The sequence below is a fragment of the Chrysoperla carnea genome, chromosome 1 (genome assembly GCF_905475395.1).
Source record: "Chrysoperla carnea chromosome 1, inChrCarn1.1, whole genome shotgun sequence".
Taxonomy (NCBI): domain Eukaryota; kingdom Metazoa; phylum Arthropoda; class Insecta; order Neuroptera; family Chrysopidae; genus Chrysoperla; species Chrysoperla carnea.
In genome coordinates, this window is record NC_058337.1 from 55,952,923 (window position 1) to 55,977,126 (window position 24,204).

At 30.2% G+C, this 24,204-nt stretch overlaps 4 protein-coding genes across 5 annotated transcripts; 3 read left to right on the forward strand and 1 right to left on the reverse strand.

The window, feature by feature from the left end:
• The first annotated feature begins 4,326 nt into the window (after positions 1-4,326).
• LOC123305947 (ETV5-related protein Ets96B-like) lies at positions 4,327-6,764 on the forward strand. Its single transcript, XM_044887790.1, has 6 exons — positions 4,327-4,366; positions 4,580-4,834; positions 4,889-5,086; positions 5,264-5,448; positions 5,629-5,737; positions 6,223-6,764. The coding sequence occupies exons 1-6, from the start codon at positions 4,327-4,329 to the stop codon at positions 6,762-6,764; spliced, it is 1,329 nt and encodes a 442-aa protein (XP_044743725.1).
• Positions 6,765-8,715: 1,951 nt separating this feature from the next.
• LOC123300278 (zinc finger protein 182-like) lies at positions 8,716-15,700 on the reverse strand. Of its 2 annotated transcripts, none has more exons than XM_044882834.1 (5): positions 15,492-15,700; positions 14,075-14,879; positions 12,356-12,640; positions 10,005-10,197; positions 8,716-9,938 (listed from the first exon to the last, which is right to left on the reverse strand). In XM_044882834.1, exons 1-5 carry the CDS (start codon positions 15,624-15,626, stop codon positions 9,701-9,703), a joined length of 1,656 nt encoding a protein of 551 aa, XP_044738769.1. In that variant the 5' UTR covers positions 15,627-15,700; the 3' UTR covers positions 8,716-9,700. The 2 variants fall into 2 exon arrangements, with proteins under 2 accessions (XP_044738769.1, XP_044738761.1); XM_044882826.1 differs by having other exon boundaries at positions 15,486-15,700.
• Positions 15,701-15,704: 4 nt separating this feature from the next.
• LOC123300291 (zinc finger protein 239-like) lies at positions 15,705-18,192 on the forward strand. Its single transcript, XM_044882847.1, has 3 exons — positions 15,705-15,913; positions 16,906-17,461; positions 17,669-18,192. The coding sequence occupies exons 1-3, from the start codon at positions 15,794-15,796 to the stop codon at positions 18,121-18,123; spliced, it is 1,131 nt and encodes a 376-aa protein (XP_044738782.1). The 5' UTR covers positions 15,705-15,793; the 3' UTR covers positions 18,124-18,192.
• Positions 18,193-21,394: 3,202 nt separating this feature from the next.
• Positions 21,395-22,388, forward strand: LOC123305956. Its single transcript, XM_044887802.1, has 3 exons — positions 21,395-21,462; positions 21,549-22,129; positions 22,360-22,388. Exons 2-3 carry the CDS (start codon positions 21,553-21,555, stop codon positions 22,386-22,388), a joined length of 606 nt encoding a protein of 201 aa, XP_044743737.1. The 5' UTR covers positions 21,395-21,462; positions 21,549-21,552.
• Positions 22,389-24,204: the final 1,816 nt, after the last annotated feature.

Genomic DNA, 24,204 nt, shown 5'->3' on the forward strand with positions numbered 1-24,204 from the left:
ATACAAGACTTAATGGGGAAAAAAATCCAAATTTAATTCAAAAAACTCTCAAGTTCGAAGAGTTCTCATTATCTTTGATAAAACTTATGTTAAATTTATGATTTTGGGCAAATATTTGTATAACATGTTCTTGTCCAAAATAATGATTAATTAAACAGTTCATTTTTGACCTATATTTATGTTAGAGATATTAAGGTAATGTCTTGTATATTATCTTAAGATATATATTGTAGTATGGCAGTTTTTGAAATTTTAAACTTGTATTGTCAGCGTCGACACTATACATTCTTAACAATTGATAATTTGAAGTTAATCACAAAAAGAAAGTATAGTTTATTAAAGTAAATTATAGACAAAAAAATTTAGCTAAGCATTTTTTCAGTTGAAGCACTTTAATTATTCTGGTAGCAAGAGCAAGAACAGTTACTTATATACGGTCAAAATGGCTTAAAACGACGAAAATGAAAAATCTCAGGTGTAATCTGTATGTAAAAACCATGCCATTTCCAAAATTCCTTTATCGCCATTATTCACTCATTGTTTTTTAATTTTTCATTTGAGTGTATTATTTTCAAGTGGAGGCGAGAATTACAAAAATAATTTAAAAAGTTGATGTTTTAAACAATGTTTTCTAAAGAATATAAACAGTCTTGCGCTCAATACCTTTAAATTTGAGTTGAATTGGAAAATAAACAATTAAAAGAAAATTTAAAAATAAATACTTTAATTATAAAGAATATTTTACAATTCTCCGTGACTTATTAAAACAACATTATTTCGACTGTCTTTCTTTTATCTTATTGTGTATCAGCAACTACCTATCTTTACGTATAAATGGGTCCATACTAACTCGAAATTTCTACGTTTCTCGTTCATTGTATCGTCTGCCGTTTATAGGATAGGTTAGGTTAAGTTAGGTTAGAGTGGTTGTAATGGAGTGGGACACACTTAGACCATAGGGTCCGTTGTGATACCGAAAAAGGATTGGCCCATCCCCGACCACTACTCCATGAACCATTTGGAGCTGGCTCAAGTAAGTCCTTCTCCTTATGACAAGAACTGAGCAGTGGCAGAGAAGATAAGACATTATCTCCCCCTCCTTACCACTGTGACAGCTCCTCCAGTAGTCGTGATGCACTGCCAGGCCCAGGCGTTCAGCATGCCTGCTGTCCAACCAGTGTCCTGTAATAGCCGCAACAACTTTGCGAACAGAGGCCTTTGGAAGTGATATAAGATCTTCAAAACACCTGCGATTGTACTCAGACCATATCTGTCTTGTAGTACCACAAGTACGTTCCTCCCTCCATCTATAGTTTATAGGATAGATAAAGATAAGTTTGATTTTACTCGAGTGTCAAATTAATGGAAATCGTGTTTTTCGATTATTTTTTTTAGTCCACTGTAAAGCATATTACTATCAACACAATATGTGGTAAATATGGCACGTAGATTGCAGGTAATAATGAAAATAATAATAATAATGAGATTTAACCTCCGTTGTTCAGACATATAAAACAGAGGTCGCTCATATCATTATTTTTAATCCTTTTTATTTAATCTACATCGAATGCTGTCGCTGCCTGGATTCGAACTCGCAATCTCTTAGTCTAAGAAGTCAAACAGGTAAAGGTGTTTACGCTTTTCCTCGTTCGCCCACTTAGCCGAAAGGTTGCAGCTATCGCAGGCTTTTGTTTTATTCTTCATTAATCCGCCCTTGGCTGTGAGCGTAAAATTTATTTTCAAGTTCTGGCTGAGAGCGTCCTTATCCAATAAAAGGGCAGACGTTGGATTAAAGAAGGATAAAACTAAAGCTTTCGATAGCTGTAACCTTCTTGCCTTTTTTCACATATTGTGTTAACAATACCATGCTTTACAGAGGACAACAAAAAAATTGATACTCGAGTCACGACTAAAATCTCCTTTCTCTTTACTATCAAACGTACCTTTATCAATTCTACAAAGGACAGAGTTTTCATCGTTGACATACGCTGATTACACGAAAAATTAATGAAACTAGAAAAATATTTCAGGAATTATATTGTGTTTAATCATGTTTTATAGATTTGTTTTCATCCTTTTACTAATATCCTTGTTTATTATTTTTGTCAAATTTTCGGTTTAGAAATTTTTGTTTGTAAATGATATTTTTATTAAAATTTTGTTATAGATTTTATCAGAGCTAAACTTGAAAACTTAATGAAGTGAAAACATTGTTCATTATTGTCGAGGCGACAAAATAATGATAATATAATAAAAAGATAGATATTATTATTATTAATCAGAGGGTAGTTTTTTTTCTTCTCTTATATTGTTGACATTTCTACTAAATAATGACCCTTGTTTGTTCCGAATACACATCATTCAAATAGCCAGCCAATCCACCCAACCCATCCAACAAATGTGGGCAGATATTAATTTCTGTGTACACAAAGATGATCATACTTTATAAATAGAAAAAAAGAAGTTGGTATGATGACTTCAAATGTTTTGTAATAGTTTTTTTTTACATCAATAAAAGTGTCTTTCGTATATGATTCCCCCAATATTGGATAACCTATATTGGATAATTCAACTACAAATTTACACATTTAAACTGAACCGAAATAAATATGGTTTTAGAGCTTTTTTATAGAACAGTAGCAAATGAACTTCCGTTTAAAACTGAAAATATATGGCTTAATTATCCAGCTAATACTTATGATATGAATATATCAAGCTGTTTTTTTTTATACCATGTATATATGGAATGTACATAGTATATTAAGTTTAGTTCCAAGTTTGTAACGCTTAGAAATATTGATGCTACCAAAAAAAAATTTGGTATAGGTGTTCATAGAATCACCTAATTAGTCCATTTCCGGTTGTCTGTCCGTCTGTCTGTCAACACGATAACTCAAAAACGAAAAGAGATATCAAGCTAATTTTTATAGCGTACTCAGGACGTAAAAAGTGAGGTCGAGTTCGTAAATGAGTAATATAGGTCAATTGGGTCTTGTACCATTAGAGATAGAATAAAAGTTTAATTGTAAAAAATGTTCCTTATAATAAATATACAACTTTTGTTTGAAACATTTTTTTGTAAACATTACTGTTTACCCACGAGGGCGCTAATTAGGTGCAAATTTTATAGTATATATTATTCTGGGAATATCAGTTATGTGTGTGTGGCTATTTAAAAGTGGATATCATTTTTTATTTACGTGACGTCAAAAAACAAACGATTGCGTCATCAACACAGTCTATACATGGTATTTCAACAATTAACTCAATTGTCAATTGTTTGTTTTCACTTGTTTTAAAGTAAGGGGTGGCAAGGGTCATGAAATCGACTTTTTTATTTTTTTAGTTTCTGATACCTACAACTTATAAGAAATATTCTCGGAAAATTTGAAGTCATTAAGAGCAGATTTTCCGAGTTATAACTAATTGAGTTTCGGAGCAATCTTTATTATCTCTATTTGTTTCATGTATTTCTTTCTCTATTTAATTCATGCATTAAACTTTAATCGCGTTTTTCTCAAAACTTTCTTTTAAAGTCGCTAGTCAAAATTTCTCGAAAATCTTCGAGACAATTTCGCCTAAAATTTACACACTTCATTCACATACTAAATACTAGTTTCTGAACGAAAAAATTTTTTTCAATTACAATTACTTATTTTTTAATTAATAAAAATAGCAATTTTTGGCAAATCCAAAAATCCAAATTTAAATCAGAGTTTCTTCACAAAAAGTTCAAAAATAGATATTTTGTTATTTCCTTCGTTCAAATTCAAGATAAACTTATGTACCTACTAAAGACATCCTTTTAGTATTTTAATTTCAGATTTTGCAATCATAAGTTATCCTGACTACTGATTGGAAAATTTTTTAATGAGGTGATTCGGTTCTCACCACTCACACTGCCTGAATTTTCAATTTTTTTTTGTTTTTATCAAAATGTAGCAGAACAAGGCTCTCTGTAAAAAAATTACAAAAATGTAGTTATTTTTTGGATTTCTCAGATTCTTGCCCTCATTTCATCATCAAAGTATCACCATCAAAGTATTGGAAAATCAAAGCGAATTTTTATTGTTCCATTTCTGTTTGTTTTTTTTGCTCGGGAACGTTTATATAGACAAATAAATAGTCTATCTATCATTTGATAAATAATTATTTTTTTTAAAGTACCTAAGCCAGATTGATCTATATTTGTTAAGGAGTAACATTATACCATACTCACCTTTATGATCCATCAAATTTGGCGTATCACTTTTTTCGTGGAAGATACTATTTTTGGGAAATGACCAAAATATATAAATTGAATCTACATATAATTTTAAGTTTGTAATGTTCCTGTATCGGCATCATATACATTATTATACAGTAGGTATAATGAATGAAAGAATCAGATCAGAATTAGATTTGATTCGAGCTCATTTTAAACGTGCTAAATAATACCTAAATAAATTTCTTCAAGATTCAATCATTATTATCCAGCGAAAATCTTTACCCGTCACATATTTTTCAAAAAATTATCTACCGTGATTTATGTTTAACCTAGCTTAAAACAAAATAATTTTAAAAAAATTTCTTTTTCTAGGACATTTTACAGTTTGCCATTTAAATAACAATATTAATAATAACAAAGATTACCATCATTGGAAACAAAATAATTTGGATCAGCAATTAACAACAAACAATACTGATGATAAACAATTAACAACACCTGTAGTACCGACACCCTCAATAATATCTGGTGCAGCCTCAGGCAATGTAGCACAACATAAAACTGAATTAAATAATGAAAGTGATGAGCATTTACTTCATAGTAACAACAATGTCGAACACAATAATAGTAATAATAATAACAATAATAGTTTAATTCATTTAAATCCTAGTATATTACTAGGTGGAACACCTGCTGTGATCGCAGCTTCATCCACTACACCATGTTCGAACACAGCAGTAGCTGTATCAACTTCGTTACTATCTACAAGTAGTGTTCTTCATCATAATAGTAATAATAATAGTTCGAATGGTAATAATGCATCGACAACATCAACTTCAACCTTATCGACTCAATTAAATTCTATTTCAGGAATAAATGGTAAGTTTTTTTTAGAGATATTACAAAATTGATTGGGTTTGAGAGAGTAAGTGCAAATTTAATCGAGATAAAGAAAAGTGCAAGTTTAATTGACTCGAGCGTATGTTTTATTTAAAAAATTAAGTGGTGGTTTCTACAAGATAGATTTTTAAGAAACTTTAATCATTTCTATTTCAGCCACATCAAATAAAAATTCAATACTTCTATCAAATAATAATAATGTACCACAAACACAAACCAGGCGTGGATCATTACAATTATGGCAATTCTTAGTTGCATTGCTGGACGCACCGGATTCAAGTGCTGGATGTATTGCTTGGACTGGTCGTGGAATGGAATTTAAATTAATTGAACCAGAAGAGGTTGGTTTAACTATAAGATAATTATTTCTGGCATTTTTTTTCCGTAAAATATCCAACCTACTGTCAGAGGTATTATTTGTTTCCATACACCATTACCTGACTTTTTCAAGATCTGGACTCGATGAATTTGGAATAGTCTATAAGCATAACAATTAGCAATCTTTTAATTTGTGTGTTTAGGTTGCGAGACGTTGGGGTGCTCAAAAAAATCGACCAGCTATGAATTACGACAAACTTAGCAGATCATTACGTTATTACTACGAAAAGGGGATTATGCAAAAAGTGGCTGGTAAGTTATTACGAAAAAATTAAGGCTATAAAATCAAAATATTATTATGTCCATATATTTACTGTAAAATTTCGAGAAAATAAGAAAATTTTGTTGAATTTAGACTCTTTTTAAAATACAGCACTAAAAAATAGTTCTGTATTTGAAATTTCTTTATAGAAAATGGTAATGCCTGCAATGAAACTGAAATGATAAAATCGATAAACAATCTCAAAAATTTTCCAATTTATAAGCGTGTACATTTTCTTTCTTGAATGTAAAATCCGTAATAATTTAGTCAGTAAGGATGTTTTTCCTAGCTCACTTCAACTGACTCAAATTGCCATACTACTGCTTGTATGCTGGTATAAAAATATCATGCTTTTTTCCAGAAAACATTGCAGTAAAAGTAGGCGTGTCTGTATGAATGTTATAATATATTTGAACACGCCCACAACAATAGGTATATTCTAACGAGTACTTATTTTACGTTACGATTTTTCTAGGTGAACGTTATGTATATAAATTTGTTTGTGACCCTGAGGCATTATTTAATATGGCATATGGTGCAGCTTCAAATACTACCAACTTAAATAATCAAAATCATCATGAAATTATGTTAAATCATCATCACTCACATCACCATCATACAAATCATCATTATCACAGAACTGAACCAAACCAACATTCTATTAGTCAATCACAGTCTCATCATCTATCCGCAGAAAATTTAAGCATCAAATCAATAAATTCCCCTACTCCATCCAGTTATAATGATGTAATAAATACGCATGCGTATAATGCAGCTGCTGCTGCCACCTATCATCATCATTATAGCAGTTTACAACAACATTTACATCATTATTTGGGTGGAGCTAGTGTCAGTAATAATGCGGGACTTTCTGGAACTAATGGAGTACATCAATCAGTGGATAACAATTCAACAATGTCAAATTATTGTTATAAAAATAATATCAATAATACAAATCACCAACAAAAATGCTATAATTCTTCTTCGTATAGCGCTGCTACAAATATTTTTACTTAGGTGGCATTAATTTTTACTTTAATTCATATCTGTAATCATTCTGTAAATAAATACAAAAAGATTATTCGACCGAATTTTAAGTTCTTCGTCAAATTATGATTTCGTAGAAAAATGTTTTTACTACATATATCGTAGAAGAGGAGGAGCGTGCTTCTTTTTGAACAAAATTTAAAAAAATTTGATGGAATATGTATGAAAAATGCCTCTTTCTACGAGTCGATTTTATTTACATCAGATGTTATACACTCTTTTAAATACACTGCTCAATATGTTCAAGTACACAAGTTACAACAATAACCGAAAGTTAAAGAACTTCCCGTACCTCCACTTCCGCGTCCAAACCTTATTTTTGCCAAAAAAGTTCGTTGGGCATATAGCAATTTAGTTCGGAGAGTAGTGGAAACGTAGAAATTCCTATTTTTCGGGATGTAAGTGGGATTTTGATAGAAATTAGAAACTTATAATTCGCTAATAACATATGTTGGGAAATTCATTTATAATAAAACGAAAACACTTCAATGATAACCGGATGGTCAAATTCATCAATATATGCCGAGACAATTTTAAAGTTAGTGTAAAATTCCCGAAGTTTAAACTGGTACAACTTGATAAAAAATTCTCAAAATTCGATCATACCGTTATCTTTCGAAGAGTTCTTTTTATTATAAATACGTATTCTAATTGCCACAACCCTCCGAAATACGTCGTAATCAAAAAAAAATTAAAATTAAGCTGGATATTTTGTCAATGGGATATTTCTCCAAATACTTTGGATCGCGCGGATATTTCGTTTCTGATATTTTATCGAGTCGTGACACCAATTTATCAATATATTTCAACAAACAAATAAAAGAAAAGAAAAGCTAACTTGGCTACATATTTAGCCAAAAGTTAATTCCATTTAAATTCTGCCAGTTCTATATATTCAAATTGATAGATGGTAAAGATATTGTTGAAAAGAGTTTTCAGATATTATCTGGCCTTCACTATGCTATTTTTAATATCATTAACACAGTTTGAAACCCCCCCCCCCCACCACTTTCAGATTTAATGGTGTATAAAATATAAAACAAGACAACGACAAGTAAGTAGTAAAGTACTAGGTACATTCACAGTGGAATTTGTTGGTGATTAAGCTATCGATATTTGCCATCTATTTTCCACTATAAGTACTAAAGCTATAGAAAAAAAATTACGATTTTTTAAGGCAGCCATTGAAACGTTAAAATTTACGCGCAGAAATAAATTTTAGCAGTATATTGTACAGACTTACGACGCACGGCGAAATCTAAGTGTGTATGAACAGTGTTATTTAATATAATGTTTTACCTAAACTCTCGCTGACAAAGCAAGTCAGTTTTGACGTAAGTGTGTCCGCAGCCTAAGGACGCATGTCTGCATAAGATTTGTATTTTTCATTTACTGGAATAATTTTACTTACTTTTTAATTTTTAACTTACATTCATCCTATTCACAAAGATTTCGAATACGGTTTTCGACTAGTAATAATGTACCGTCCGTCAGCCAATTCCATCGAGGGCATAAACTAGAGAGTAGAAACATTTTTCAACGAAAAAATTGTTTGCCTATAAAACTTTCAAAAAGAAAACAATTAATTCAAAACCTATTTAATTGAATTAAATTCTTAAACCGAATGTGTTAATTTTTATTGGAAAAAGCATTATATGTATAAAAAATATCATGTTTAAATAAAAACAACTCCAAATTAAATGTTAATACTTTTTTTTAACCACAAGATGTCCTGAAAGACTAATTTCGCAATTGCAGCAAAAAAATGAAGTAAAAAGTATCATTTTTTCTACCAAAATAACTAACATCAAGATTGAGTTAAATAATAATATTGAATCGTTGTTAATGATCCATTTGCCTAAATCGGAAATCCAAGTGATATTTTTCACCTATTGTATTATTGTTTTAACATTCTGTGCTAACCAAAATCTTAATTACAAACGCCGACATTTGGTTCTACTTCAAATGACATTTAGGCCCATAAATGAAATTGAAAAACATTGTTAATTTCACGTAATGGCACTTTATTCAAATGTTTCTTTCAAAAAAGATATATGTGATTATAAATTATAATTAAATGATGAGTATCAATTAATTACGATTTTAGCACCCCAAAAACCAACGCAAAACATTCGCTTGGGACGTATCATTTATCTCAAGATTCCAAAAAACCAAAAAGTTCACGGTTTCATTTCTTCACTATTATTTCTCAAAAAAAAAATCTAAAATTTCGTAGTCGAAGTAAGCGTCAGTTCGTACCTACTAATCTGTAAAAATTTTTGCGAATTATTTTTTTTTAAAACTAATCGTGTAAACGCTAGTGTATAATATATTTACCATTAGTTAAAAATTCACTAAATTATTTCGGACAATGGGCATTTGTTCTAAAATTTGTTTTATTGCTTCAAATTTTGTAGAGTTCGTTGTAGAGCCAAAACATCGTGTGAAATAAATTTTATCCTATAATCATAATTGATAGTGATTATCAATTATGTATTTTTAAAAATGGTAGTACTAAAGATAATTTCGATGACGAAGCCAATAAATCAACTGTAATTTGTGCACCTCTTGCTAATTGTACTAAATTGCGCAGTACGCGAAGGATCCAAAAATTTTTTATTTCAAAATTATTTACTTGCTAATTCATCAAAAATTCTGAAACGGGCATATAACGAAAGTATATTATGCTAACAATTTTTAATATCGCTGCAATATTTCACGTTGGTCTATTGGAGGCTGTATATAAATCGAAAAAAAAAAGTTTGAAATTTATTAAATTTTACTAGATATGGCATTTAGAAACTATGGCGTAATATTAAAATTGTAATAAAGAATGCTTCCTAAACTAAAAGTCTTCAAATGCAGTTCTCGAAAATTCTAAAATTTTTCCGTAAAATATTTTTTATTCAAGTACAGAAAATTATGTGTTCTTCTGTATCAGTCGTTGTAACACTAATTTTAATATCTTGCTCCTCTTCCAATTGGTCTTCATCAGCTTGTTGTGTAATCATTATAATACCATGTTTTTTGTTCACATGTTTATTTAACGTATCCTCACGAGAAAATGTCCTTGAACATTCTGTGCAACTATAAGGGCGTTCATGTGTTTTTAGATGTTTTGCTAATCGACATGGATGAAAAAATCTAAAAATTTATAAGAAGTTTTAAATGTTGGACACAATTTTCGGTTAAAAGGTTTTCTTAACAAACCTCATATCACATATTGCACAAGGGTAAGGTTTTTCTTGTTCATCACTCCCGTTTCCATGCGTTCGTGTTGTATGAATTTTTAAATCATTTAAATTTGAATACGATTTGGGACAATGTTGACATATATAACGTTTGTAACCAGTATGTACCCACATATGTCGTTTTAAACGCGTTGAACTTACGAAAGATTTACCTAGGAAAAAATAATCTAGTTTTAATTTACTGAGTTCTTTGCTTATTTTAAGTAGTAAGGAAAAAAGACAACATATCATTTAAGCAACCATTTGTAGAAAGTTTTATTCTTTACAATATTTACACAAACCGGGAAAAACTGGATTTTATATCAGCATATCTCCGATGATTTGTTTTGATAAAAAAAAAGGTAAAACTGAGATCATAATAGATCTAGTTATATCTTACGAGATGTATACTTGTTCGTCTGTGTAGATCTACTTACATCACAATTGATGCACAGTAGTTCATCTGTAGACATCAAAGTACACCAATGAACATAAGCGTACATCAGTGTTGGCCTACATTTATTTCAACAGATGTACTATACTACATCAACATACATAAAACATGCGTAAAACAGTGTTGGTCTACTATACTTCATCTGTTGATATAAATGTTGACCAACACTGATGTACGGTTATATACGTTGTTGTGCTCTGATGTACACAGATGAAATACTGTACATCAATTGTGATGTAAGTAGATCCACCTAGACGAACAAGTGCACATCTACTAAAATATAACTAGATCTATTATGATACCATTTTTTATCAAAATAAATCATCAGAGAAATTCTGATATATAATCCAGTTTTTCCCGGGAACCATTTTCATCATAGTGACAAAAATTGAGCTATTTTCACTCGCTCATAGAATCCAAAAATATATTTATTAACACCACACACCTATTTCAATGGCGGATTTAACAATAGGCTGAGAAGGCTGGAGCCTTATGCCGGCAAAATTAAGTACCGACATTTGGCTTAAAATTTTTTTTTTTGTTTTATAGAAAAAAAAAAAAAAAATACATTACTGTAATACCGAATACTCCAACATCTATAGGTATATGAAAAATTACTAAATGTGTTAATTTAGACGCTTTTTTTTATTAATCATTTGATGAAACACCTGATGAAGATATTATAAAGACTGTGAGTGAAACTTTCAGAGCTAACACTTTTCTCGCCCTGATAGATAGACTCCCAGTTAGAAAAACGGCAGAAGGCCTACAACGGATTTAACGAGAAGTTTTCATTTCTAACCAAAATAAGTGAGTTTGTACCATCGACTCTCACGAAAAAAGCTATTTGCTTGGAAAAATGTATCCTAATGATTTAGAAATTGACTTAGTTCGGGAATGCGTACATTTTCAATGTAATCTTTAGTCTGAAATAATTTTAATAAAACCAGATTCTGATCGTTCCTGCAAAAACATAATTTTTAAGGCGGGTGAAATAATTGTCAAGAAAAGCTAAACGCCTTAGCTCTTTTATGCATATATTTTATGAGTCAAAACAAATGAACAAGATTGCATACGACGATATAAGTGATGATTTTACGAATTGAATAGTGAATAAAAAACTTGCATTACTTAATTGATTTCATTGCCATCATAAAACGGATTATTAACAGATAACTACAGGGATATTGTTTGTATTGTTTTTAACCTGTAAATGCAATAAAAAATATTTAACAAAATTTATCGAATGGACATTATTTTGTGTAACCTCACCTCACCTCTTGACATAACGATCCCTTAGTGAACAATCACACTAATAACGGGGACTAATATCTTATACTACTATACTACTAATATATTGTCATCATTACATCACTAATAAGCTGATGTAATGATGACAATAGAGCACAAATTATGAAATTGCAATTTCATTGACTAAGAATTTGTTATTAATATGATTGTGAACCAGGGTAATGAATTGCTGATGTTAAGAGTGTAAAAAATTGAATAGCCCTACTGGCGGCAAATGTGTAAATCCACATCGCCTATTTACGTTTAAATCAAAAGTAACGTTTTGAAAGCTACCATGTTAAACGTATCGAAAGCAACATCTATTTCATAGGAAAACAAAGCTTCTATATTCGTTACTTGTAAAGGGATAAAAATGGTATGTGATAATAGCTTATATCTTATAGCTTATAAAACGAAATTGAATTTATGAATGACAAAATTTCAATTAATTGCAAAATGTTTGTAAAAAATAAAACAATATAAAATATGTAGTCGTTGAGTCGATTTTACGTCATTAATAGGTCATTTTCATTCAACCTGTTACAGAGTAACACCGTTATTTTCCAGACTTGCAATAAATTACTCACCACATTCGTTGCATAAATATGGTCGCTCATTAGTGTGGTATGTTCGAACGTGCAATTGTAAATTATCATTTTGGGTAAAGGTTTTCCCACAATAACTACAACAAAATCGCATTTCCCCAGTGTGTAAAATTTTATGACGTTCTAAATTTGATTGCATTTTAAAACCACGTTGACAAATTTCACATTCATAAGGTTTCGCTTCGTTGTGTGATTTCATATGGCCAACAACACCAGCCCAGCGGATGAAACCTTTATTACATATCTGGCATTTGAATGGTCGTTCACCTACAATATTTCAATTTGATTACTTATAACATTTTTATACCGCCTTACCGTCTATATCAAAGTACGAATAGCAAGATTTCCGTAATTCACTTATTACTCATAAGGGGAGATTAATCTTGTATTTCCGGATTTTTTCGTAAAAAAATACAAATTTAAGAATAACTTTTATTAATTGAACATTTGACGATTTACATTAGTCATGAAAAATATTGTCTCTTGAATAGTTGATTTTTTCGAGGTAATTTTTGATAGATTTGTCACAAGTTACATGACTCATATCGCGTTCATGAAAGAAATGTGTCATAATATCGTTTGGTGAATTTTCAAATAAAAAACTAATAAAAACTCCAATAGTTCTATTGATATAATTCGGAAATTCAGTTATTACAATTCTCTTTCATTCAAGCCTAATCAAAATTTGAATCGGAATGAATAAGAAATAATATTATTTCGATCAGTTCCATTTATTCCGTTTCAAAAAGTTTCAATCGAAAATAATAGAAAATTTACTTAAGTTAAATATGGATTTAATCGCTTCGTATACGGTAATTTTGTTGATTGACATATCCAGAGAGGTGGAAATGTAAACTTTGAGAATTTGATTGGCTCCATGCTAATCTGTGTCAAATTTTTTTTCCATTCATTCTTAAAGTCGTATTTTCGTTCCAAATAGTCGTATTTTTTGCATACAGTTTAATTTTCACTGTTGCATATATAGGAAACTCAAATTACCCATCCCTAAACCCTGTTTTAACAGTATTAAAATAGAACGTCGCTAACAAATTAAGACATCATCAGTAAAGACGAACATTGAAATATCTTACTCTTCGTACTGATATTTGAAATAAGTAACCTGGAATTGTGATATTTGAAATAAGTAACCTCTGGACTAAACCACACAGTAATGTTACACATACAAACTCATGTTCTTCACTCGTATATAATTAAAAAATAATTCAATTTCCTTTTGAAACACTGGAAAAATACTCTAAAATCTCTATAATTCCGTAGTTTTGGCATTTTTTGGAATTTATTTTTAACTAAATCGGTATTGGATTGGTTCAATTCTCAGTTAGCTACAAGTGAAGAGTATTAGCATTACAGCAACCAACTTTTTTATAATTCTTCCCGTGAAAAAACAGTTAATTTATTATTTATTCCCTGATAACAAAATAAAATACTTGCGACTCCAATATACTAACCATTTCTCTGTTTTTTAAATTATGAACTAGAAGAGAAGGTATAAACAAACAGATATATTTTGAGTAGTTTGAGTAGTTCGAAAATAATGGCACAAATATTAAAATTAAAGCCACTGATATCCATTTTAATAGCGATTAAAATGCGAGTAATAAAATACCATAAGTTCTTGGAGTCACTAATATGTTACACTACTGTGTGATCATATAAACTCCGTAAAAGTAAAATTTTTACCAGTATGCGTTCGCATATGCACTTTAAAAGTACTTGGATTCGGATAACGCTTTCCACAAATTTTACACATATATAATTTTTGTACAGTGTGTCCTTTTAAATGTCCAATCAATCGATTTCGATCCGCAAACTCTTTTTTACAAATATTACATGTAAGCAATAATGAATTTTGTAAATGCATGTTCGTCATATGCGATTTTAATTCAAGTGGATCCGAAAATTCTTCTGTACACGTAGGACACGTAAAAGTTGGTACAATTATATTACTATTCGCCATGGCAGTACTAAGCGCATCTAAGGCAGGTATTGGTTTTGGAAGATTAGACTTAATTGGTATTAAAGGAGGTGTTTCATCAGAGAGGGGTCGTAGAGCTAACTCAACCGAATCAAATTTAGTATCTACGGGGAAATCGGGAATTTCTTCAGGAGCAATTGGTATCAAAGGAACTAGGGGCGGAGGTTCACTTAAAAATATTTCATCATCTTTTACTTTTAGAAATTGTGATAGTTCGTCAACTTCAACTTTTACAAGATTTAGATCAGACGCTTTTACAGCAGCAGCGGCTCTTTTTGTGACGGATCGAGTTTGATGGGAATTTTTTGTATCCGTGGTTAGTACAGTTTCATCATTATTTTGTACACCGTCAATGGTGATAATTTTTTTGGATTTTTTATTTTTATCAATTAACAACTTTTTTAATTTAATTTCACACCGTTCAACTTTTTTCTTAAAGATAAAAAATCGGTTCAATTCATGATAGCATCGAATACAAATGTTATTTGGTAAGCCATCTGCATCATTCACCTATAAAAAAATAAAATAAATAACAATAATAAAAATTAAATTGGTGTTTATGACTGATGTAGGTAGGTAGGGCGGCCAAATTAAATTTCAAAAAAGAGACTATTCCACTAAAACCGGAGATTACCTCTTTTTTGGTCCTCGTAAATATGCGAAGAATATGCAATTTTTTTTTCTTGTCAAACTATTCATTAAATATTATTATTATAAAAAACAATAAATAAATATAAATTAACTCTAGTTTTTGGAAAATCGTACATTTTTAGTCTTTTTTTTTCTATATAAAATAAAGTAAATTGGATTTGGAATGAGGGAATAGGCCAAAAACCTGGGGATTATGCTTCGAAAACCGGAGAAAGGAGAGTTCTAGTCTGATAGTCTGTAAAATTTTGGGTATTAGAATAGTATATAATAAATGTCATTTACGGAAGTTGCACTTCTCAACTTAAAGAGCCGAGGACTAATAGAAACTTTGCCATCATTTTCTTGGAATGGTTTATTTATGGCTGACTATATTTAAATCGACATTATATTTAATTTGCAGCAACTTTTGGGTATCTGATTCATATTGACAGGTGTAAACATTGAAATTTCCATTCTTTTACTTACACTTACAGATGCACACGCTTTTAACATATCTATAAGTTGTTTATTAAATGCTTTTAACGTTTGATTTTCACTCAAACAAGTTCGGCATACTTTTTCAAATTCTATTTTTTTCGATTTTTTATTAATTGGTTTTTTATCCATGATTTTCTCGAATTAATACAACTATATGAAACATAATTCAAGATATTATTTCAATTTGACAGTCCCAAATAACAACCGTGGCACTTGCCACTCAAAGATTTTAAAGTAGCTAACAGCAACTGACCAGAATTGCTTTTAAAAATTTCTATATTTATCGTAAACTTAAAATGTATGAAAATTTATGCCGAGTATGTTTAGGAAACTCAAGTGAAATGATTTCCATCCTTGATGAATTGTACAACGGAAAATCTCTGGCAAAAATATATGAAGATTTATCGTCATTGCAGGTTAGTTAGTTTCTTAATCTTATAATGCAATATAGAAGAGTTAATTCAAAAAGTTCAAAACAAAACACATCTTGCCTACATCTAAGTATTAAAACATTTGATATAGGATTCTGATTTTACGAAAAGAGCGTATTTTGACAGCAGAAAAAAGATACCGATAAGATGTATTTTAACACACCTCAAATTTTATTTTATGGCCAAATCGTCGAAATTTATGCGTCTGTTCTGAAATTCAGTCCGACTTAGCTGATCAATTTAGACGCGGCTTGTAAATATACGGTGGACAGAATTTTAGGATAGTCTGGTCAACTAAGCCGGATTGATTTCACTTCACAACACATATTAATTATAATCTTTATATGTAATTATAATATGAGACACGATAACTGAAGAAGATGGCGAGCTAAAATTGTAAAAGTATGTAAAATTACAACAATTATACTATTAATTGTTTGTATGTGGACTATAAACAATCTTAAATACAGTTATAGAGTTCGAACATGGACACTCAGTATACATTTTTTTAATCAATGTTGGTACGGTGCTCCAGTCTGCGGCGTTGCCCTTACATCGAAACACAGCTAACAGTAGGGACGGTGAAGAAGGATGGGAGGACTTATATTTAAGGGCTAAACTTCCAAAGTTAAAATGAGGTTAACTACAATAAATAAATTTCAGTTTTGCTCATTCTTGGGAACTTTTTGTCTTTAAACTTAGAAAGTAGCGATTTATTGCATTCAGTGGAGGACGTTATTCTTAAAAATTGTATATTGGTTTAACGTTCATTTATCGTACTTGATTTATAAATTACTATTTCAATTACTTTCATAGTTTTTTGTAAACATAAAACGTTACATATTTATTTTTTATACCAGATTAACTTAAAACTATTGTTTTAATAACAAAGTATCACTTTTTATGAGAATGGATAATTTCTTGTACCTACATTTGGCTGTTATTTAAAATGCTTGTAAGCGGCTTTTATTTTTTAGGTAAAAAAAGATGATAATGCCACAAAAAAGTTATGCCCACAATGTTTAACTGATCTAAAAAATGCTTTCGATTTTAAACAAAAATGTATCGATTCATACAAAACAATAAAAGAATATGAAAGCATTGAAGAAAATTTAGATGAAAAATTTAATGATAGCTGTGAAGAATCACATGAATCAATTTCCGAATCAAATACGAAATTAATATACAAATTAAAAAATTTCGAAGAAACATTTACAGATAGTTATGAAGAATCAAATGGAACAGTTCCCACATTAAACACGAATTCGATATTAAAATGTGAAATTTGTAATAAGGTTTATCGTCTACAAAAACTATTCGATAAACATATTCGAAGTCACGATTCCTTCAAAAATATTGATAAATTTCCAATAAAACATGCATGTAAATTATGTAAAAAAGAATTTCCATACAAAAGTGTTCTAGCTGAGCATATGAAACATCATACTGATGAAAAGCCATATTTATGCTCATTTTGTGGAAAAGGATTCCGACAGAAAGGTAGTTTGGGCTATCATGTTCGATATCATACGGGTAATTATGCTTTTTAATTTAAATTCTCGAAAAGGGTATCACTGAAAGACGCTCTTATCAGGCACAGCCTTTCTCAAATTCGGCCGATTTATCTAAAATTACCTCAGTGAAAAGTTGCTTCTTTTAAAGGCTAGACGGCGCTATGTTAGTTTTTATAATGTAACAAAAACTTTTCTCCCAAAATTGAAATGAATTAATTTTTTACAGGTTATAAACCATTTTTTTGCACCATATGTGACATGTCATTTGTATCAAAAAACATATTAAAAGTACATATGAGGCGACACACAGACGAAAGACCTTATGTATGTGACATTTGCGGTCGTGCATTCAGACAAAATACGGACATGAGAACACATCGGCGAACCCAACACACACTAACCAACGAAGATAAAAAATGTAGTGTTTGCAATAAACGATTAACAAGATCAGGTGCGTTAACCGTTCATATGCGTATACACACGGGTGAGCGTCCTTTTAAATGTGAGACCTGTAATAAAGCTTTTGTGACACGATCTTTATTGTTACGTCACGAACGTATACATACAAAGGAACGACCGTACGTGTGTAAAATATGTGAAAGAGGCTTTAGCCAAAGTACATCCTTAAATACTCATATGAAAATTCATAATAAAGTTTTTAAAAAATCGAGCAAATCTTAATACAATTATTAGGAGAAGAAAAAACAGGATTTATTTTTTAAATCCCAAAAATGTAAGAAAGTTGTACAAGTATAGCAATTTGTGAACTTCAAAATTTTTCGTGTAAGTTTTTACTCAAAAATTGCTAAAATCAATTTTGATAAATTTTTATGATATACATGAAACTCAAAAGTAGCAACTGAAAAAATAAAAATTAAGTATTTTTGAAACCATTTATTGTCTAATTACGTTTGAAATTAAGCATCTACGATGGCCGAAAAAAATTATATTTTCCAATTCAAACTCATTAATTATTATATTATATTAATTCAAACTTACATAGATGTGTTTTACGGTGAGTATCATCTGTTGTCACATAAAATTAGACTGTCAGTTCGTGACAGAAAAAAATATTAATTTGTGTATAAAATAACATGCATAACGAATTAATGCCTAGTTAAAAATTAACATTTGTTTGTAAAACTAAGAGAACAACTTTTTACAGTGTGTCATTCATTTGAATAAAAGGCAAGGCTGTTAAAATTTATTTGCCTCGGTTTTCTCGTGTACAAACTTTAACATAACAATATTTTCTTGCAAATGCTACATATTTAGTTATTAAACAAATATTATTGTCAAAGTTTGTACAGGAGAAAACTGTCTGTGGATAAATTTTTAGTGTCTTGAATAGTCTTGCCTTTTATTCAAGAATGGCAGGATATAAAAAGTTGTTCTCTTTATTTTATAAACCAATTTTTAACTATGCATTAACAGACTGTAACAAATTAATTATCTTTTTCTGTCACGAGCTAAGGGTCTAAATTATGAATATTAATTATATGGTATTCGCGACTCCAAAATACTTAGCTGATTTCCACTGATTAAAATATGAAATGGAAAGGAGTCTAAACATTATTGTTAGAACATATAATTAAATGACATAGAAAGGAAATTATACTACTTGACTTACGAATTCGGGTTGTGAATGATATAAAATAGATTATCTTCTATGGTTTTTGCTTGGAGATAGAGATAGATGTTTATACCATCTTCAAACGCCATTAAAGTTCCATCTATAGTTTTTTGGAGTAACGATTATTTTTTAATTTAATTAAAATAATCTCATGTGACATAAATAATATTTTTTTCTAGTAATAATTCACCTTAATTACCTAAAATTTAACTTATTTTTGGTACTGGTTGAAAATCTTTCCCCCAAGCGTAGACGCTATTTATAATGACTAATCATCGTAAAAAGGAATAATTAACAAAATATTCGAATTTTTTTATTTATAAAATTAAAAATAATACTCAATTTTCTGTTTATCGGAACCACCAACTGGAGATAATTTCTATTACATTGTGGCCAAAATATGTATTTATAATATAATAAATTTGAATTTTTATTTCAAAGAATTGTCTTTAATTATCTATAATAATTTAATAGGTAAAAAAGTTGGAAATGTATTATGCGATCTTAATACTCGGTAAATATTGCTTCGTGTATAGGCAAAAGAAAAAATGATTCCTAATAATTGTATATCAATTTTTAATTATAAATAAAAATTAAGGTCAAACGGTTGAAAATAATAAATTATCGTTTGTTGAGATGGATCAAGTATCCAGGATAACAAATGTAGAAAATAATTAACATGGTTACTTTTAAATGGTTCCAATACCGGGAATTGAACCCTAGTCTCCTGGTTGAAAAAATGTAAGCGCCTATCCTTACATCTGAAAATGCAGATATCTAAAATACGAAATATATGCCAGAACCCTGAAAGTGTCGTTTTGCTTGTTTGCTATTAAATTTGAGAAATGTAACACTTATAGAAAAAGAACTTGAAAAAATTATTTATTACAAGCTTTTACTCACGGCTTCGCTCGTGATAATGATCCATTTCAATGTATTCCATTAATGATTCATTTAATGAATCGTTGATTCATTTAGAGAACCAATTTTAAAGACCCACCTGCTATCCTTCAACCCGCTGTTCCTCGTTTAGCCCACACTCTAAACATCAACTTTACTTACATCCCCTTGGAAAATAACGCGGCATTCGACCATAGAGTTCGCTGTACTCCTTTAAAGAATGAAATAAAAAAGTAAAAGTGAAGTGAAAATCATTCAGTACAAAGCATTTTATATGTATAGAAGATGTACCCCTTCTTACTGATATCTGGATAAAAGCTCCAGTATATAAATAGATATAGTCCGAAAAGAATGTGCATTATATCTCATACGTACTACAGGACTTTAGTTGCTGGACTGAGTGGACCAAATTGTTAAAATTTGGGTTTTATATGCATTTCTCTCTTTCTTTCGATGAAGGCCATAAATTTTACATGCAACTTAGCACAGAAGGCGTGGTCCAGCAATAAAAGTATTTCATCATACCCACCGGAATGATGTAAGTAGTGCACTCTAGCAGCATAGTATTGAAGCAAAAATAAGAGAAAAGTACAAGATACATCTTACTGGAACTGTATTTGTGTGTGTTGAATAGCATGTCTAAAATGACATGCTATGAGTATCAATCATGAGTATCAATCATGGAAGTAATAACGTAGAACCGTAATGCGGTATCAAACGTTTGATCGTTATGGAGAGAAACTTAAAAAAAAGTACGCGTATAACTATCTTTGTCTGTCTTATATTACCTCTATGAAATATACAGACATGCACGTGTTTATACAATAATTCAAAATATTAATATAGCTCTTTGATAGGCTGCGAGATAAAGAGGGAAGACGGTCCCTTTTCGGTCTAATTTTTAACGGCCAATAATTCACTTATTGCGTTTCCTATACTTTTAAGCCTCTATGTTATATATAACCTCTTTGGTATCAATACATTCCAATACATTCTTTATAACCTTCATGCAATACATATAACTCCGTGTATATCCTTATGACTACTGGGCTTTTCAAATTTTTTTACACTACATGATAACTTTTGTCCCAAATGCGGGACATGAATTTTTAAAATGACTTTTTTTCGGTTATACCATCTTGTTTTGATTTCTGTAAGCTCTATTACAGAAATAAACCTTTTTTTAAGTAAAATATGTCATTATCATCTCATTTATGGTATTACAACAATAAAATAATTGCATGTTTAAACAAGTGTTTGTTGTGTCATTCAAAGTGTGTTATTCATATAAGTGATTAAAGCGTTTTTTCGAAGGAAATCTGACGAGTTTCGTGAAAATTTTCATAAAATTGATTTTTCAAATTATTAAAATAAAAACTATTAAAAAAAAAATTAGAATTTTTTTATAATATTGTGATTAGAAAGGTTTTAAAATTAATGTCCCATATACTGGACAAAGTGAATCATCGGTTGTAAATAAAAAACATGTACGTATTTTATGTATATCAATATTTTTGAATTTATATCTAAAAATTTATGTTTCATCTAATAATTTGTTGATTATTTTTGGCAGAAAAATGGCCAGAAAACCTTTAAGCTCCAACGATATTCTCCAAATGTTGGAATCAGGCAATGTATCTGACATAGATTTATCGGAGGATGATGAAGAAGATCTCATTGAAATAGCAGATGACTCTTTAATTTTTAACGACCCTGCATTAATTGGTAGAAGAGAAAATTTTGTAAGAGTAGGGGCGGATGTGATTCATAATAATCAGACCGAATTGCCTGAAGATTTAATTTTTGAAGAAAGTGACGATGAAAGTTCTAAAGAAAATATAGATACTTCGAACAAGCAAATTTCTACAAAAGCAGCTAAAATAAAAATACAGTGGAAAAAAGCTGAATTTCAAATAAAAAAACTGGACGCATGGGACAATAGTTTCGAATGCGAAGAAGTTGGGTCTCCAATTTCGTATTTTAATAAATACTTGCCCGCTGAATATTTTTCGGAAATCGCCCAATATACAAATATGTATGCCTTGCAGCAAGATAAGAAGGGGTTCAAACCTTGCAAAGAGCAAGAAATACAAATTTTATTCGCGTTGCACATGATGATGGGATGTTTAAAATTCCCGCAAATTACATTATATTGTATTTTCCCTGTAATTATTTTGAATTTTATAAGAATAAAAAATTTATTTTAGAACATATTTAAATAAATATATACAATCATTTAACAACCATAGACAACCAATGTCCCAAATATGGGACATTTTGAAACATGATAAGTAAATCATTTTTTTTTTAAATTTTACGTTATATATCCCTTATTTAAACTAATAAAATTAAATTTTAACAAAAAAAAATTTGTTTTTCATTAGACAAAAATTTGGTACTCTGGGCACCATAAATTTTTTTGTCCCATATACGGGACACCAGTAGTCAAAAGGATATGGGTATGTGTGTGTTACATGTTTGGCGAAATCCCCACTACAACTGATCGCAAAGCAAGACTCGTATATTGTAAGGCTTGTATTATACATGCATACACGAAACGTGGAATTCATATTGGGCATTATGTTTCCCTCGTTTTGTATGCAGGACGTTAAAGTCGAGTATCACCTTAATAGCCATGGAGGTTATAAAGAAGGAGAACGATCGCTACGCGCTAAAGCATTAGCGCGTCTGTCCCTGAAAATTTGTATAATTTATAGTTCATTTTTCAGCCACCAGCCGCGCTGTCGTCGGTAAGTAGTATCTGCGAAGTTAGCTGTTTATGAGTACAAGTAGATGAAGTTAGTACCATTAAAATTTATAAAGTAGAATAGATAATTTATAATTTATTCATTAGTAAATAATAATAATAATTTCATTATTTGCTTCTTTTTTTTTCCTTTGAATGATATTATATACACGTATATTAAACGTTGATAGATCATTTGAAATTAGCGCACAACAGCCCGCTTTTAATCAGACAACTTAGCGATCCCAGCGCCTCACTTATTTTGTCCATATTTTGGGGACAATATTTTCTATAGCGATCGTTCTTCTTCTTTATAACCTCCATGTTAATAGCAATCAGTATAACAAATCAGATGTTGCCTAAAAGTAACTAGAAGTCACTAAAAGTAACCAGAAGTAAATAAAAATAGCTCAAAAAACCTAAAAGTCCCCAAAAGTAACTAGTTCTGACCCATTTTGTTGAATATTTTTAAAGTTAAATTTCAAAAATTAGCTCAGAAATGGGTTTGAATAATTGGACTATTTACTTGACCTATTCTAATTATTGGCCTATTCGGCTCAGAGCAATGGCCAAACTTTCTAGCGGCACCAAGTTAGATATAGATTTTCATGTATGCACCTTCTTGTACATTTAAAAAACTGAATTGTCCCGACCCGATAGGTCAAGGTATAAAAAAATTCTCTTTGAAATTTTTTGAAAATTCTCTTTTACGATTTGGCGCTGCTGAAGTTTTTTTTTTTCATTCAGTTGGCAGCACCGCCTAAACTAACCACATAAAGGTTATAAAGATCTTTATAACCATGTTTATAACCTTCATGACTAACCACGGGACCTAATTTGACGCTCAAATTCAGCGTCAAGCGTCATCAGGAAAATACACTAACTTTGGACAATATTTAAAACAAAATATTGATGAAAAAAGAATTACTATTTATCGGCGAAGCTTACGTAACGCTACTAGCGAAGGAGAAGAAACGTCAAATTTATTCAGTTGCTAATTCATTTCTCCCATTTCAATTTCAATACTATGCTAATAGAGTGCGCTACATACATCATTTCGATACATTTCAATGACTTCTACTATTGGACTGCGTCGTACGAAATTCTTTGTCTTTATGGACGATAAAAGTAATGGGGATAGAAAGAACAATCTTCATCGACAAAGTCCAGCAACTAAAGTCCTTGAATATGATATATAATATAAAATTTCTATTGTCTAATCGTGCTTAAGGTTATAACTACCTTAAAATAATGCAATTTATTTTCAGAATCCATTTTTTGGACTTTTCGTTTTCGTGTATGAGAAATATTTTGAAGAAGAAAAAATTAAAATTTTTATTATAATGATAAGTAGTTCTTATTTTTAGTTAATTTTCTTTTACCTACCTGTAATGCATACCTCTCATAATGCATTAAAGCGTAAATTGACATCAGGTTATATTAAATGAATTCGACCATTGACTAATATGTAAATACTGCAAAA

What these genes read in the sequence shown, in the direction of transcription:
- LOC123305947 (XM_044887790.1), top strand. Translation starts at nt 4,327, where the DNA reads ATGTTCCTGTATCGGCATCATATACATTATTATACAGTAG. An exon ending in TATACATTATTATACAGTAG is followed by an intron (nt 4,367 to 4,579) that starts GTATAATGAATG and finishes TTCTTTTTCTAG; the next exon opens with GACATTTTACAGTTTGCCAT. An exon ending in TTCTATTTCAGGAATAAATG is followed by an intron (nt 5,087 to 5,263) that starts GTAAGTTTTTTT and finishes TTTCTATTTCAG; the next exon opens with CCACATCAAATAAAAATTCA.
- LOC123300278 (XM_044882826.1), bottom strand. Translation starts at nt 15,626, where the DNA reads ATGGATAAAAAACCAATTAATAAAAAATCGAAAAAAATAGAATTTGAA. An exon ending in AAGCGTGTGCATCTGTAAGT is followed by an intron (nt 14,880 to 15,485) that starts GTAAGTAAAAGA and finishes ATTTTTTTATAG; the next exon opens with GTGAATGATGCAGATGGCTT. An exon ending in TGTGCAATATGTGATATGAG is followed by an intron (nt 9,939 to 10,004) that starts GTTTGTTAAGAA and finishes ATAAATTTTTAG; the next exon opens with ATTTTTTCATCCATGTCGAT.
- LOC123300291 (XM_044882847.1), top strand. Translation starts at nt 15,794, where the DNA reads ATGTATGAAAATTTATGCCGAGTATGTTTAGGAAACTCAAGTGAAATG. An exon ending in AAGATTTATCGTCATTGCAG is followed by an intron (nt 15,914 to 16,905) that starts GTTAGTTAGTTT and finishes TTTATTTTTTAG; the next exon opens with GTAAAAAAAGATGATAATGC. An exon ending in TCATGTTCGATATCATACGG is followed by an intron (nt 17,462 to 17,668) that starts GTAATTATGCTT and finishes AATTTTTTACAG; the next exon opens with GTTATAAACCATTTTTTTGC.
- LOC123305956 (XM_044887802.1), top strand. Translation starts at nt 21,553, where the DNA reads ATGGCCAGAAAACCTTTAAGCTCCAACGATATTCTCCAAATGTTGGAA. An exon ending in CCCGCAAATTACATTATATT is followed by an intron (nt 22,130 to 22,359) that starts GTATTTTCCCTG and finishes GTTTTTCATTAG; the next exon opens with ACAAAAATTTGGTACTCTGG.